This window comes from Portunus trituberculatus, chromosome 49 (genome assembly GCF_017591435.1).
Source record: "Portunus trituberculatus isolate SZX2019 chromosome 49, ASM1759143v1, whole genome shotgun sequence".
NCBI classification, from domain to species: domain Eukaryota; kingdom Metazoa; phylum Arthropoda; class Malacostraca; order Decapoda; family Portunidae; genus Portunus; species Portunus trituberculatus.
In genome coordinates this window covers 5,937,114-5,953,696 of record NC_059303.1, presented here as the reverse complement: position 1 = coordinate 5,953,696, position 16,583 = coordinate 5,937,114, and the positions used below count along the sequence as shown (strand labels likewise).

General features: G+C 44.6%; 1 protein-coding gene across 1 annotated transcript in view; it reads left to right on the top strand.

Annotated features, from left to right (window-relative positions):
• The first annotated feature begins 776 nt into the window (after nt 1–776).
• Nucleotides 777–16,583, top strand: part of LOC123499308 (inactive tyrosine-protein kinase transmembrane receptor ROR1-like) — a 398,854-nt gene continuing 383,047 nt past the window's right edge. The window contains exons 1-2 of the mRNA XM_045247116.1: nt 777–921; nt 15,786–16,237. Of these exons, the coding sequence (XP_045103051.1) occupies nt 16,108–16,237 (130 nt within the window). The 5' untranslated portion in view covers nt 777–921; nt 15,786–16,107. The remainder of the gene's footprint in view (nt 922–15,785; nt 16,238–16,583) is intronic.

The following is a 16,583-nucleotide window of genomic DNA, read 5'->3' as shown; positions in this document are numbered from 1 at the left end:
GAAAAAGGGTTTTGATTACTTTTCTTACAACGTCCGTTTATTATGTGTTTATGCATCGTATTTAGTTATACAAACGATTGCTTCTGTCTGTAAGGGACAGTAGTGGAGGCGGAGAGCGTGGAACATTTCCATCGTTTTGTTGATCATCGTTTTTTCCTCTTCCCCCTTTTTCCTTGGTTCCTTCCCACGGGAAGCTCCTTTCCTTTCACCAGTTTGAATGGTGGTGTTGTCCGCACCACCACCACCACCACCACCATAACCTTCCCTAAATGAACAATGCTTCCCTCTCTGTAGAACAATCACTCTTCGGAATGATTGCAGTCTCACCTGTGCGTCCTCTGACCTGCCACAAATACATCACCACGCAGATTACATGGATGAAAACTCTGTCAATGCATGTAGTGGGTGACGCCTAGTGCTAAATCTCCCTATCTCCGCCCGCCAGCCTTCCTTGCCCTCTCGAACATCCGTCGCCTCTAACGCGCTGGGTGACGGAATGAACCAACTGCTTGGGCCATAATGTGCGCTGCGTCTCTGTAAATCACGTGTTCAACCAATCCGTTATGTCGACAAGTACCAAGTTTCCCTCACACATCAGGCTGCGTTGCGCCACCATTGACACGCGGATACTGTTTGTGATGCGTAGATTTATATGTGAGTGGAATCTATGATGCCCCAAGTTTGGACTGTCTCATAGTACAACGATAAATCCCTGAGAGAGAAAGAAGTGAGTGTGTGTATGTGTGTGTGCGTGTGTCGCGCGGTGGCAAATAGGGGTGCAAGGAGCGGGAGGTGATGGTGGTGGTGGTGGTGCAGGCGGCTGGCTGCGGGTAGGGCACAGTCAAAGGCAGCGAGCGAGTCAGTGTTGTCTGGACCAGTGTCGAGGGAGGTGTACCTCTCCACCGCTCCACTGAACGATCTGTAAGTGCGGCGCGTAATCGTCCCCCGCCCATGGCAAACGGTTTTGACTTTACGGTGAATATCTGATACATTCTGTGGGATTTACACCTTTATAGAAATCCAGTTAGTGCCAGTGGTGGGCCTGAAACACAGCCGCAAACTTCTAACTCATAAACCACCGCACTTGACCCGAAACAGTGAGCGTGTATATAGATACCGGAGAGATGAGCATTGCCACGGCTGTTACACGGGGACTGTATGGCCATGCACCTCTGTCCAAATGCTGGTGGTGTCTGTTTGTGGTGTTGGTGTAAAGTTTTCACCCTTTTTTTTACCCGAGCGAGTGGAAACTGTATGTGTGTGTGTGTGTGTGTGTGTGTGTGTGTGTGTGTGTGTGTGTTTAGAGAGGGAGGGAGTACGCTATCGTGACAGTTTTGCAGCGCTATTCGTTGTGGTGGAGGCAGTGTTAGTGCGTGTGGTGTGCCTGCTGTCCCCGCCTCGTGCTGCCTCCATGTATATTACTGTGACCGGCAGGGAAAGGTATCGTTGACATGTACTAATTTGTTGTTCATTGCCCTTGACACCGAAATCTGATTGGGTTGTTTATTTGTTTTCCCGGTTGAGATTTATGATTGCTTTGCTTTCGTGATTAATAACATCCATTGATTATTTTGTTATGAAAGAAAAGGCTACTTGTTTTACCAGTTTTATTGCAGCTGGAAATTGAAATTGATGACCGGAACAAAACACGTTACATTTTACTTTTTCATCAAATTAAAACATCCACTTGTGTATGTGTTTTATTTCCAGTTGACGCAAATTTCCACACGTAAAACTTCCAACTCTGCATTCTGTTTAACGGACTTTCTTAAACTCAAAACTAGGAATATTTTGTAAACATTAGCTGCATCCTCCCGAGAGATGGATCACCTTGCACCATATTTTGCCCGCCTGACACTCCCTCGCCCCACACACGGTCTGCACCCTAACGCTCCACCACCAGCGGCGTTCCTCTTCCCTTCCCTATGCGGTGCTTGGAGAGTGGAGGAGGGGTAGAGCCACTTGCACCCGCCGCCCTCCACCCACACCCACCACGTGGCCCTCCGAGGATCTGCTCTTTAAAGGTCGTTTTCAAATTAAATTCCTACGGGTATTGTTCTTGACTTCCAGCGATCAGGATTTTTCCCCTTTTCCCGTGAATGCATTTGTTGGCCGAGAAACATTCAGATCTTTGAGGAGAGAAAGAAAATAAAAAAAAGTGGAATTTAAACGGTGAGTAATTTCAGATTCCACGTGTGCAGGGCAAAGTTTTGATTGAGCCAAGGCACGTCAACTATGGAGGCCTATAGTCACCCATGGACACACACACACACACACACACACACACACACACACACACACACACACACACGATCCGCTTCCTCTGTTCTTCGCCTGAAAACATAATACTTCGCAGCCTTTAGGGAGGGAAGCAAAACCACTACTAGTACAAAAAAAAAAAAAACATTATGCAACCCTCGCACACTTCATAACTTTATCCTAGACACATAAAAACAAGAACTTAACACCCAACTCACAGTCACAGTAACTTCCAACAAAACCTTTAATAACTGCAAACATAACAATAAACTAGTGAAGAAGATGAGGAAGAAGAAGTCCAAATTGTGAAGCATCTTTTCCGACTTTTTCAAACTCCTAATGGCTGGATTCACTCACGCACATTCATATGGAGAGTCGTTAGCGTAGTATTTGAGTAAGGCGGAGAGTTAGTCAGGCGATAAGAGGGTAGTAGTGGGTGACGCAGGGAGGAGCCGGGTCATCTGCGATAGGGCGTCTGATAAGGTGGCCAGTGAAGGGGTGTGTGCTGCTGTGGGTGGTCAGGTCAGAGGGAGGGCGTGTGGGGGAGGAGAGGGTGCAGAGGGTGAAGGTGGACTCTGCGTTGGGGACATCGAGAGAGAGAGAGAGAGAGAGAGAGAGATTTGCTCTTTCGCTTTTATATTGTAATTGGTCTTTTAGTGGATTTTACTGGTCTTTTGTACTTCGTCACTCACTTTGCTCTCTCTCTCTCTCTCTCTCTCTCTCTCTCTCTCTCTCTCTCTCTCTCTCTCTCTGAGGGGATAGGAAATAAACTAACCATTTATTAACAATCCAGCGCAACTCACCGCTAAATCATTACTGGTCCTGGGAGCTGTGTCGCTAATGAACAGAAATTGCTCACCGGAAGAAGTAAATCTTAGGAAGGTTAATGCATTTTGCCTCTTCCATCCATCCGGGATGGGGCGGTAGGGAGGGAGGTCGACAGCTGGGCGGCCATCCACTCCCAGCCTCCTTTTAGCACTTCGAGGGACCAGCTGTTTTCCACGTCTTCCCTAACATGTGCTTCGGCTTCACCAGGCATGTGTTTTGGGTCTTTTCCTCTCTCCCATCCTTTTGCTATCTCCCAGACGGTCCCATCGACCTCTGCATGTTCATCGACCTTTCGGCGTCTGTAAGAAGACATACCTGTGATATCTGTGCGGGAAAGTGACGAAGGAGGTAGTGGCTGCTCATGTTCTCCAGTCGTAAGGGTCGTGTTCTGCGCGTACTATGTTTTGTTTAATCGTCATCTGAGAAGTGTTTATTTGTTGCGGGCACTGTCGGGTACACCTGTGTGGTTTGCCTCAGGTGTGCAATGGGAAGTAACCCAAGCCAATAGAGGTTAGGTGGTGGCTAGCCAACAGGTTTCACCACAGGAACACGGCGCGAGTTGAAATCCTGTTAGTCAGACAGTTGATATCACCATAGAGAGGAGTTGTGTTACGCCGTTAAACGAAGGACGTAACCACGTGCATCGTGCTGACGCACCTCGTGATGGTGTATTAATTGGAAGGTAGCCTCATTTATTCTCCCGTCATGGTTAAACATCGACGCTTTATAAAAAGTTGAGGTAAGGGAGGCAGTGTGGCGGGGAGGAGGAGGAGGAAATTCCCAGCAGGGGACCGCGGCCGCTGTTCATTACCGGGATATTGATGACTCCAGCCGCTGCTCCTGCGAGGAACCTGTATAGGCTACAGCCTTTGTGGTCTAGAAGGACACATTGCACGGTCACGTTCTGTATAAATATAGTCAACGAAAGTTATTAATAACAACTGTGTGGGTTGCACTATCAGTCATAACCCCATGACGTATATTTGTGTTTAACTTCTGAGCTACTGAAGCTGAGGTTCGTCGCTTCCCTCTGTCTGACCTTTGATCACGCCGGTCCCATGGAGGGCCCGCTGCTCCCCACTGTTAATGCTCTCCTTGCTAATAACCAGGTTTAATTAGCACGTCATAAACCACCATTAAACAAGCCAGCGTGCTCTCCGACCACCCTGGGCCGACCCACCAGCCTCCCGATCCCAGTATAATAAAATTTTATGGTCCGATCACAAACTTCATGGTTTAATATGCGGCCAACTTGAATGGAGAGGCATACAAGGGGGTGATTAATGGGGCGGGGAGAGTGGGTGGGTGGCCCCTACAGCCGTCCAGCCTCCGCTCCTGTTGTTACACTGCCACAGTCCTGACACTCAACTTTCATGGTATTTTTCGGCATTGTGTCGTTATTTATTGGGTGGGGTTGAGTCGAGCCCCACTGGGTCAGGAAGGATGTGTTCTCCTGGCGTTATGGCTCAATTGTGTGTGTTGGGAGCCCGTGGCTTATGTTCGTTATTCTCTGGCAGGACAGCCCATAAACAACACGACGCCTTGAGAACGCCTCTGTCTTCCCAATTAGCATTAAACACCAGGATGCTTCTTGGAGTGTGTTTGGACACCAGGTCGGGTGCTGGAAATATATGAAGGACAATCAATTAAAATAAGCGCTAATGTGTGTGTGTGTGTGTGTGTGTGTGTGTGTGTGTGTGTGTGTGTGTGTGTGTGTGAAGCAGCGCATTACGAGCCTGATAACCTGCCGGCGGAGACTCCCCGCGGCGAGGGACACGCGCACACCTGACATAATAGGCTCTTCCTCACCAGGTGCTTAATTGGATGTATTTAAACTATTGTCGTGAAGTTTCCGTGTCAGGTGTGATAGCAGGAACTGGCCTGGCCGGCTTAACTTCAGGCACTAGTATAAGGGGCAGGAAATGCTAGGGCTGCTTGTAAGGACTGAAGGGAGCATTAATATAGGGCTGTGAGGGGAAAGGGCAGGGATTATTGATAAGTGAGAGATAATAAGGGGAGGTGTATAAGAAAAGTACACGAACGGACTGTAACTGTAAGGGTGTGAGGGGACGTGCAAGACCGACCCTCGGCATCATGCAAGACAAATAAACAAAACAGATCCCTTTGAAGAAATAGTGTACGAAAATAACTAAAGCAGAAAGAGCCACGTGTGTCGCAGAGGCGGTTTGTTTCTTCAGTCTAATTTTCCATACACGGGGAAGGCAGGAGATGGCTTCCTCGAAAACGCAGACACCCCGACATCTCCGGCAGACAGCTAATGTGTCGGCACCTTTCATGCCTTGTTCATATTACACTGCTGTGATTTTATTTCTATTCCCTGTCGAGCGCGTGGAAAGAATTATCCTGATCAGGCTAAGTGGATCTGAATGGCTGTCATGCTCACGGTAAAACTCGCCTCCTACACAGAGCAAAGCCTGCTCCCAACTAGCTTACGTGCACCCTGCCGGCCTGCCGTGCACTCCCTCGCTCACTATTCCAGTAACTTCCTGCCACATCCCCTTCTAGATACCCCACAGCCCGCCCCCCACAGTCCCTTTCGTCTGTTCTACGCCGTCGTTTGGGTGTTTTGAGGCGATCTGATTATAGTAATTTAGCTGCTTGAGGGAGTCCTGACACGGCGCGGCTGTTGGGTGACGCCTCTGCCGCTGTGTTGCCGTCGTCTTGTGGCCGTGGAGGCAAACATCGCGGCGGCGTCATAGTAGCATTATAGTACGGCAAGGAGTTTTAAAGGTGCCTGTCTTACCTTTCCTTCCCTCACTCGTGGCTCCCGGCAATAGAAAACATCGGGGCCTTTTAACTTTTTTTTGCCCTTTTTTTTTACACATTAGGCTTTTGTTATCTCTTTTTTGGATTTTTTTTTTCAGTCTTAGAGAGAAATGGACAATTTTTTAGGGAATGATGTTCTTTTCATAGATTTAGTAGGGAAAAGTGGGCCGTTTGTGATGTAGGGGGTAATTGACAGGCGTATGGGTGTAGTGGAGAGTAGGCACTGACCCCGCCCTTCCCTCCTGACCCTTGTGACACTTGACCGTAACTCACACCAGCCTGGGAAGATGAACGGGCTAACCACGTGTTATGGGAATGGTACGTCTTTTTCGTCTCACTTATTCCTCATTCACTCATCGTCATCTTCTCTGTCATTTTCTCTTTCCTTTGTCACGATTCCTTCATTCTCTACGTCATTCTCTTGTCTAATATTTCTCTTCCTTATTATGGTGCTTCCTTCAAATTCTGTTCATCCTCGCTCGATTTTTCCTTCCTCATAATTCATACTTGCTTCTCCTCCCTCCCTCATTGGTTTCTTCATTTTCACTATTTCCTCACACTTACCTCCTCGTCAGTCTTTATCATTTGCTACCCTTTCATTACTCATATTTTTCCTCTTTTCTCAACTTTCCACCTTTATTTCCTTCTCTTCCTAAACTCCTTCATGTCTACCGTCCCTCTCTCTCCTCTCACTCGTTCTCTATATCTCTCTCTCACTCATCCTCTCCGCCCATCCCTCTGGTCTCCTAACTCACCAAGCTACACGAGAATGGAACGTGTTGAACCACATTCACTCCTGTAACACATCTCTCTCTCTCTCTCTCTCTCTCTCTCTCTCTCTCTCTCTCTCTCTCTCTCTCATGCGGTCTTTTTAAGGTATTTTTAAGTCAACAGTTAATACCTCAGTGTGATTAGTAATTAACGGCCTGTCCCTTTTTTTGTAGTTGTTGATGAAAAGTTGCTCGAAATCTATATATCCTTTTTTTTTGTTGCTGTCTTTCCTGAGAGGATTCCCCGTCTGAGAGAGAGAGAGAGAGAGAGAGAGAGAGAGAGAGAGAGAGAGAGAGAGAGAGAGAGAGAGAGAGGAAGAGTCAAGAGGAAGGTGAGTGAGTGAAGGACAAGCGTGATAAGAAGTGTCATTCCTCTCTCTCTCTCTCTCTCTCTCTCTCTCTCTCTCTCTCTCTCTCTCATCTTACTTCACTCCACATTCTCTTTATCACCTCAACTTCGTCACATTTCCTTAATTTTCACTCTGCCTCTTCCTCCTTTTTATTTACATGTGTTCTATTAGTCATCCCTCAGAGAGAGAGAGAGAGAGAGAGAGAGAGAGAGAGAGAGAGAGAGAGAGATCTGGATGGTAGAGAAAGAATGGAAGAAAATAAAAAAAAATAAGAAACATGGAAAGAAAGTATGAAGGAAGAAATGAGAGAAAGTGGAAAATAGAAAGACAGGTAGAAAGGAAAAGAAAAAAAGGTAAACACGAAACCGGAAGAAAGAAAACGAGGACAAATAATGGAACAAAACAGACTGAGAGAGAGAGAGAGAGAGAGAGAGAGAGAGAGGGGGATAAACGGACGGGTTGGTAATAGGTTTTTAAAATAACCAGGGTCTGCCAGGTGTCAGTTGTGAGGGTTCGGAGTGTGAGAGATGAGCCTCACCTGCCTGGTATTAGTGCCACACCCTTACATCTGTGTGTGTGTGTGTGTGTGTGTGTGTGTGTGTGTGTGTGTGTGTGTGTGTGTGTGTGTGTGTGTGTGTGTGTGTTTTCGAAGTTGTAGTAGGCAGGATTTTAGATCAAGCTCGTCCCATGTTGAGTTCATATCTACTTTTACCCACTTCAAATTATGTCCTGTGTGTGTGTGTGTGTGTGTGTGTGTGTGTGTGTGTGTGTGTGTGTGTGTGGTGTGAATCAACTTTTGAAATAACTATACAGTGATATGTTTACGATACGATTAATCGTTACTACTACTACTACTACTACTACTACTACTACTACTACTACTAGTAGTACTACTAGTAACAACAACAGCAACAATAATAATAATAATAATAATAATAATAATGATAATAATGATAATAGTAATAGTAGTAGCAGTAGTAGTAGCAGTAGTGGTGGTGGTAGTAGTAGTAGTAGTAGTAGTAGTAGTAGTAGTAGTAGTAGTAGTAGTAGTAGTAGTAGTAATAATAATAATAATGATAATAACAATAACAACAACATCAAAAGTACATCCCATCCTTGAACACAGAAATAAAAATATATACAAACTCTAATTATTTATTATGAAAGCTAATTCCTAGAGGCAAAAAAGATACGCCTGACGCATCAAAAAATTGGTAACGCTCATGTGAACATTAATCAGTTTCACACACGCAAGAGAGAGAGAGAGAGAGAGAGAGAGAGAGAGAGAGAGAGAGAGAGTTATTGACATTCACACATATAATTAAATCGTTAGATAAACACTGTCTGATGTACAAAAATTATAGAGACATTGACAGAAGGACACACAGACAGTCATTGCCTAGACAGATCACCAAGGCAGAGGGAAAAAACTTGCTCATAACAGCTCGGAAAAAGAGTGGAAAAATGTGGAATACTGCAGGTAGTGAGAGGCGGTATGTGTGCGGGAAAGGAATTCAGGAATCGAGTGCAATTTTCGAATTCACTCTTGAAGCCCTTGCAGCTTTACCACTTTACTGATTAAAGCTGGGAATAAAACTTTTTCTTTATTTTCCAGTGTTGTGAAACTTGTGAAGGTTGTTATCATGCGTGGCAGTGGTGCTTTTGATATTTCCTTTTTAAAATGAAGTTAGATTACTGTTTATTTTAGGTAGTTAACAGGTGATAGTAATAGTAATAGTTCATTAAGTAACTTACATATACAAACCCCAAATACACATAATTGAATGCAGATTTGGAATAGAATAAAAACAACCTATTAGATACACCAATTATAAGTGGAAAATAGACAAATAAGATACAAAATCAAGGAGGAATACACAGACAGCCAAGCAGACAGACAGCCACTCTCATGCAGCAAACAGGTAACACGAGGAGAGAGAAAGGTGGGAAGGGGAAGGAGAAAATAATAAAGCTACACAATAAGAGGCTGGAGATGATGTGGCGTGAAATTAGGATTGTGATGATGTGGAGTGGTCAAGGTTGTTATTAAAAGGCATGAAGGAAAACACTTGAACATTTGGCGGTGTGGTTGCCTGTGCCGTGTCGAAGAGAGGTGGTGATGGTGGTGGTGGTGGTGGTGGTGGTGGTGCTAAACAGAGGTGGGGGGGGAGATATGGAATGTTGGAGGGGCATTGTTCGCCCGTGTGGGTGAGAGAGAGAGAGAGAGAGAGAGAGAGAGAGAGAGAGAGAGAGAGACAGACAGACAGACAGACAGACTAAACGAGTTCCAGACACACTGACACGCCCAAACACCGACACAGACGCACGAAATGCAGAGCGACACACACACACACACACACACACACACACACACACACACACACACACACACACACACACACACACACACACACATATAAGCGAACCGAGTCACACACAGACACACACAGGCAGGGACAAGAAAGAAGACGACGAGGAGGCTGTCGTTTATTTACCTTGCTAAAAGGAATGACCTTCCCAGGGAGAGGTATGTCGCCACGGGGAGGGAGAGAGAGACAGAGAGGGAGAGGTGGAGGAGGCGGGAGTTTGGTGGGGTGTAATCTATCGCATTATACCGTGCCAGGCATTGAAAGATGATAGGATGCACTGCAAGAAAGGGTATTATTTCCTTTGTGCTGCTTATGTCATCGCCTTCTCGCTCCTCTTCCTTCTTCTTTTCCGCCTTCGCCCTCCGCCGTCCTTTCTTTGCTCTCGTCTCCACTTCTTGTCTTTCTTCCTTCTTTCCGCCTTCTTTACTTTTCTCTCTGCGTCACCTCTTTTACAGTATTTTATCTCTCTCTCTCTCTCTCTCTCTCTCTCTCTCTCTCTCTCTCTCTCTCTCTCTCTCTCTCTCTCTCTCTCTCTCTCTCTCTTGCTCTTGCTGCACACGTTTCCGCTGTCAAGGATAAAAAAAAGAAAGAAACTTGTCCAAACAAACTCCTAAGCGTCGCCTTACACCGGCAGGCGCAAGACTCATCTCCTGGAGTCACTTTCCGTCTTTATGTGGCAGAGACTTCTTTGTTTTTCTTTTTTCTCCTTTTATTTATCCTATTTTCTTGATTTTTTTTTTTTTTTTTTTTGCGGTAATTTCCTTTATTTTATTTTTTCCCGGTAAGGACTTTTTTTCTTGTGTGTTTAGAATTTTTTGTATTGATGTTTTACTTTTTTTAGTTAACGTTTGGTCAGTTTTTCTTTTTTCCTACTCTACGTTGACTCCCTTACTTTTATTTTTTCATTTACTTTTTCTCTTCTTTAAATTCCTTTTGTTCTTTGACTTTCTTAGTTGTTTTTGTCTTCTTTATAATTCTAAACTTTATTCTCGTTTGTGTCACCAATTATTATGGTCAACAGTAACAATAGACCATATTTTACCTTGAAGAATAAGACCAGTTCCATCAATAAGAGGAAAAATCTACAAATTAACTATGTGAAAGAGAAGGAAGCTTAAAGTGGACGCGGAAAGAGCGAAGTGATAAGGTGTAATAAAGACAGAGGTTTAGGAGGTTGCCGACAGTCTTCAATGGTGAAACACTGGAACGTGCGGCAAAGTTTCGTTATTTGGGTGTGTGGATATTGCTGCGCCGGTGTCCACGGAGGCAGAGGTGAGCCAGTGAGTGGGAAGGGAAGTGAGGGTTTGCAGAGGCTTTAAAGGGATCAGTTTGTGGAGGCAAAAGTGGGAGCATTCGCCTTTTCTCTCCTCCATCTCTTGTTTTAGATTAGATAGTGCGGCTTATCCCGAACAATCTCGTGAGACCAGAAGCTTTTTTCTAGGCTCACTCTTTCCTTTGTGTTTCAAGGTTATTAGAGGAACTGTTCTGGTGATACATAAAAACAACTTGTCACGTTATTGAGCAGTATTTATCGATGGAAAAAGTAAAGAAGGCACTGTATAGCTAAACAGGAATGTGTCAGGTAAGTAAAGTGGAAGACGTAAATAACAAGCAATGATTTGTATATACTCAACTAGTTAATATTTTTTTCTGAAGCAAGGAATTAGTTGCATAAGCTGAAGCTGCGTACAGTGATTGCAACAAGGACGAACATTATTTTAGGTGCGATTTGCAAAGGCACTGTTAGTTTTTCTGTCATGGATATTTATGTAAACAGTTCATGGTTAGATGAGTTTCAGTTTCACAATTATTAAGTCGTAAAATTCTTTCGAATATATGTATTGGTATAATTATATTACCACTATTGGCTTTATCATTATTATCGTTGTCATTATTATGGTGATGTAAAAAGAATTGATTTGAGAGAGAGAGAGAGAGAGAGAGAGAGAGAGAGAGAGAGAGAGAGAGAGAGAGAGAGAGAGAGAGAGAGAGATGCGGGAGGGAGTGAAGAGAGGAGGAAAGGAATGGGAGGAGGAGGACACTGGTGGGAAAAGTTTACTCGTACTAACAAACAAACAACTTCCAGCAGCGTGCTTTTGTTTCTCACCAGCTCAGTCCCTCCCACTCTGTCCCACTCATTCTTTTTTGACCCACGTGCCTCGGAGCTCCGTCCTGGATAAAGTTGTTTAGGTACTGACGAAAGCGTGAAAAGTAGAGAGCCACTTAAGTAGACTCACAGACACTGGAGTATTTCTTTTTCGTGTGTGTGTGTGTGTGTGTGTGTGTGTGTGTGTGTGTGTGTGTGTGTGTGTGTGTGTGTGTGTGTGTGTGTGTGTGTGTGAATGTAGTAGACTCATAGACACTGGAGTATTTCTTTTTAGTGTGTGTGTTTGTGTAATTCACCTCGGTCGTCTTCCCCATTACGGAGCGAGCTCAGAGTTCATAGACCGATCTTCGGGTAGAACTGAGACCACATCAACACACTCCACACACCGGGAAAACGAGGCCACAACCCCTCGAGTTACATCCCGTACCTATTTACTGCTAGGTGAACAGGGGCCACATTAAGAGGCTTGCCCATTTGCCTCGCCGCTTACCGGGACTCGAACCTGGGCCTCTCGATTGGGAGTCGAGCGTGCTAACCACCACACTACGCGGTGTGTGTGTGTGTGTGTGTGTGTGTGTATATATATCAGCATCCATCTACATATGTTGATATCCCTGCAGTACTGCCCCCCCCCCCACACACACACCATACACTTTATTTATTTATTTTTTACTTTTTTTTATCAATCCCTTCCTCTTTTTTTATTTTTCTTTATCTTTATTTTTTTTTATTATTTTTTTTATTTTATTTTATTTTTTTTTTTTTTTTGCAGCGACTGAAGTGATTGCGGAACCGAAATGTTGCAGCGAGTGTTTAAACGTCATTAGTGCGTGCAGTGCGATTTTTGCATTAACTGCCCGATGTTCATTTGTTTTCCATCAGAGGGTCAGGCATTTTTTTCCCCCTTTTTATACTCTTTTTTTTTTTTCTTTCTTTGTGTTGGCGAATGGTGAGTGACAACGCGCTCGTTCTGTTTTGCGTTGCGTTGGTATGGGGTGTATACTCTGCTGCTGTATTTTTTTCTTTTACTTTTTTTGGATGAGTATACGGGGAAAAGTGTGTTGTTGTTGTTGTTGATGATGATGCTGTTGTTGTTGTTGTTGATTTTTCTGTACGTGTGTGTACTTGTAATTGCTCGCCATGGATGCTTAAAAGTCGTAATTGATGGAGGTATTGTATAAGCATTTGGTTGAATTCTGTCTTTCATTTATTCATATTTTTGTCTGTGGGGAATTTAACTATTTATCTTTTTTTTCTATATGCACGAGTACCTGTCATTAATTTGATGTGTTTTTTTTTTTTTTTGCGAGTACCGTGTGAACAAACATCTTTTATTTTTTATTCATTCATGTTTAACCCCTTCAATACCTGAACGCATTTTTTACCATGACTTTTAGGTGTGATTAGACGGTTTTATTTACACTAGCAAACTTCAATAAAGGTCAGAAGGTTAATGGTCCGGAGTCTTCACTATTTTAATCCCCACATGAGTTTCTGAAGCTGAATAAAATCACCAAAATAGTAATTAGATTTAATATGAAAGCGTGTCATGGTAGTGAAAGGGTTTAACAGTTTTCTCACACTTTTATATTTAACTTCCTCGACATTTTATTGCAATTTTCCCTTATTAAATCTTTTCACATTCTCATTCAACAAAAACAAAAGCAAGAAATCAGAATACCAGCGGTTGACTCTTTATTGCTTTCCTTAAGTTATTCATTATAAATATTTGTCCATCAGGTAGATTTATGCAGATTCGTATCAGTTTGGCAATAAGAGGATGACCATATTTGATGAGGGGGAGGGACAGTCAGGGTGTGGGAGGAAGGATGAGAGGGTGACAGGAATGGAGAAGTGAGAGGTGGTGAGGTCGGGAGGGTAGTGGAGGGTGAGGAAGAGACGAGGTGATGGATAGTTTGTGAAGGGGAAAGAATATAGAGGAAGGTTGGGAGATGGAGGGTCGTGGAGTTAGGGAGTAAAGGTGGAATCTAAAGCTTTTCGTCTTATCAACTCTTCTCCTCTAACTGACTGTCTTGATTCTTTAAGTCACCGCCGCAATGTTGCATCTTTATCTGTCTTCTACCGCTGTTTTCATGCTGTCTGCTCTTCTGAACTTGCTAACTGCATGCCTTCCCCCCCTCCTGCGGCCTCGCTGCACAAGACTCTCTACTTCTTCTCATCCCTATTCTGTCCATCTTCCTAATGCAAGAGTTAACCAGTATCTTCACTCCTTCATTCCCTACACTGGTAAACTCTGGAACTCTCTACCTGTGTCTGTATTTCCACCTGCCTACGACTTAAACTCTTTCAAAAGAGGAGTGTCAAGACACCTCTTACGTTAACTGGACCCTCCTTTTAGATTTTTCTGTTTTTTCTCTTTCTACTTTTCTTTTAACAGGGCCTGGCAACCAGCGGGATTTTTTTTTTTCCAACACTGTGTTTGCCCTTGGCCAGTGCCCTTGTAATGTAAAAAAAAAAAAAAAAAAAAAAAAAAGAGGGAGGTAGTGTAAGGGAGTTAGGGGAGTAAAAGCATAGGAAGGAAAATGTAAGAGTGGGAATGTAGAATGTAAAAAAAAAGTTACGTGTAGAAAGGATTTAGAGACAGGAGAGAAGAGAATAAAGATAGGTGAGGGAGACGAAAAGAAGATCGAAGAGTAAGAGGAATAAAGACATATGAAGGAAAATGTAGAAGAGGGAAGGGAAAAAGCAAAAAAAAAAAAGTTAGGGGTAGAAAGAACTTAGAGACAGAAGAGAGAGGAGGATAGAGAATAGGTAAGGAAGAGGAAAGGAAGATCTGAGAGTAAGGGGAATAAAGACATATGAAAGAAAATGTAGAAGAAGGAAAGTAAAAAGCAAAAAAAAAAAAAAGAGGTACCTATAGCAAGGACTTCGAGACAAAAAAAGGGGGAGGAGAATAAAGAATATTTGAGGAAAAGGAAAGGAAGATCCGAAAGTAAGGGGAATAAAGACATAGGAAGGAAAATGTAGAACTAGAAATGTAGAAAGCGTGAAATAGTTACGTGTAAAATGACGTAGAGACAAAAGAGAGGAGGAGGATAGAGAATAGGTGAGGAAGAGGAAAGGAAGATCAGTGAGTAAGAGGGTGGGAGAGCAAGCTGAGGAAAGTGTTTACTGGGGCGCTGTCACTCTCAGGAAAATGAATGGCAGTAACCTGACCCGGGGCGTGACCTAGCTGACCTATAGGGGAGGGAAAGGGGAAGAGGGTGGTTATTACACGCCCATACACGTCCACGCTATCCGTCCACATGGCCCACTGCACCCCCCATATCAACATCCACTACCACCCGAACATCCACATCCACGCCCACGCCCACTCGTCACGCTGACATGATATGGTAATGGTTTAGTTTATTGAGCCATTCATCCTTTTGCCCATTTCGTTGCCTTGATCTGTATCGTCATTCGCTGTTATTTATCCTTATAATCATGTCCTACAGTATCTTTATCTCTCTCTCTCTCTCTCTCTCTCTCTCTCTCTCTCTCTCTCTCTCTCTCTCTCTCTCTCTCTCTCTCTCTCTCTCTCTCTCTCTCTTACTTTTTTACATGTATTTTTCCTCTCCTCCTCCTCCTCCTCCTCCTCCTCCTCCTCCGCCTCCTCCTACTCACAGTTCTACATAGTCCTCGAAACTTTTTACAAGCACGTGGTTGGACTCTAGCCACACCGCTCTTCACACTCCCTCCGCCCATGTTAGCACTATCCTCCCCCACATCCCATTCACCCCTCCAGCATTGACTGCAGCTGCTGACGAAGACTGCAACTCCTATGCCACATGTGTCCCTCTCCACACTAACCACACGCTCTTCAGACCCCCAAGCACAGGAGCGAGTCGTGGTGTGACAGTTAATCGTGTATTTCATAGGTCTTTGTCCCCTTTATTACTCTCAGATGATTGGCACCCTTAGCAGTCGTGTTTTTATGGAGCATTACAAGAAGCGTTTACGTTCGTCATGTTGGTATTTAGCTCGTCTGTTCCCCGCTATGCTTTACCGTCCCTTGTTGCAGCGTCCGTATCCCGTGGCCTGGTGATGTTGATGATAGGTGGGTCGCTTAATGACGTGTGGGAGGACCGTTGTGATTAGAAGATATCATGGTCCTCCTGGTAATTTTATTGATCATTACATATTGTCGCGGATGCAAGGACTGTTATTTCCTATCCTCACCCCTCATCACTGCCATCACCTCCACCACCTCCACCACCACCACTGTCGCCACCTCATCACCAACTGTTCCCGCATCGTAAAGTGACGTGGAATTATCTATATCTCCCTCTAATTTCCGTCTGTTGAATTTCAGCTGGTATATATTAACTGAAGGACGAGACAGTTTTGCCTCAAGGTGTGGAATTACTATCATGGATACAGGAGTGAAATGCAAGTTAAACTGAGTGTGTTAAGAGTGTCTTGACCTCACGGCATTGTCACCCTCGCTCCTCACGTTGAGCCGCGCGGTGCAGGATGATGTGAGGAAGTGCGGTGCTGCATTGGAAACATATAGTGGAACAGAAAACTGCAGTGCTAGGAGGCGAGTTGAGGTGCGGGGTGCAGTGCCATGAGTGGGGCCGCCGCTACCACGCCCCAGCTGTCATGCCGGAGTACCAGCTGAGCAGCGGAAAGCCATGAGTGTCCTGCGAGGGTGGGTATGGGTGTGGGCGTCGTGGATGTACTTCCACACCCTCCTCTTCTGCAACGCTCTGGCCGAACCCAAGGCCGCCGTGTTCGGAGGAGTTCCCATCATCGACGAAAAAGGTAAGAGAAAGTATTCCTTGAGTCTTGTTGTTGTTTACCCTCGCCTGTGGCCTGAACCTTTTGGCGTCGCGGCGACACTGATGGCTATCATTATGCAGGGGGACCAGATTTACTAGCCAGACTTGACACTTATAAGCCGGCGCGGCACGTAGGAATGTATGCAGATGGCAGGCTTGTGTGAGCGAGTGCCGTACGGAGAAACCCAATGACACCTTTACCTTCTGAGTGTAATGACCACTTATTTCTCGTGTCTTTTGAGGGATGCAGAGAGGAGACACTGGATGCTTAGTGTTGCTGAGGGAAGACACAAATCACTGGTAAGACCTTGCACTCTTCCGTCTGGTGG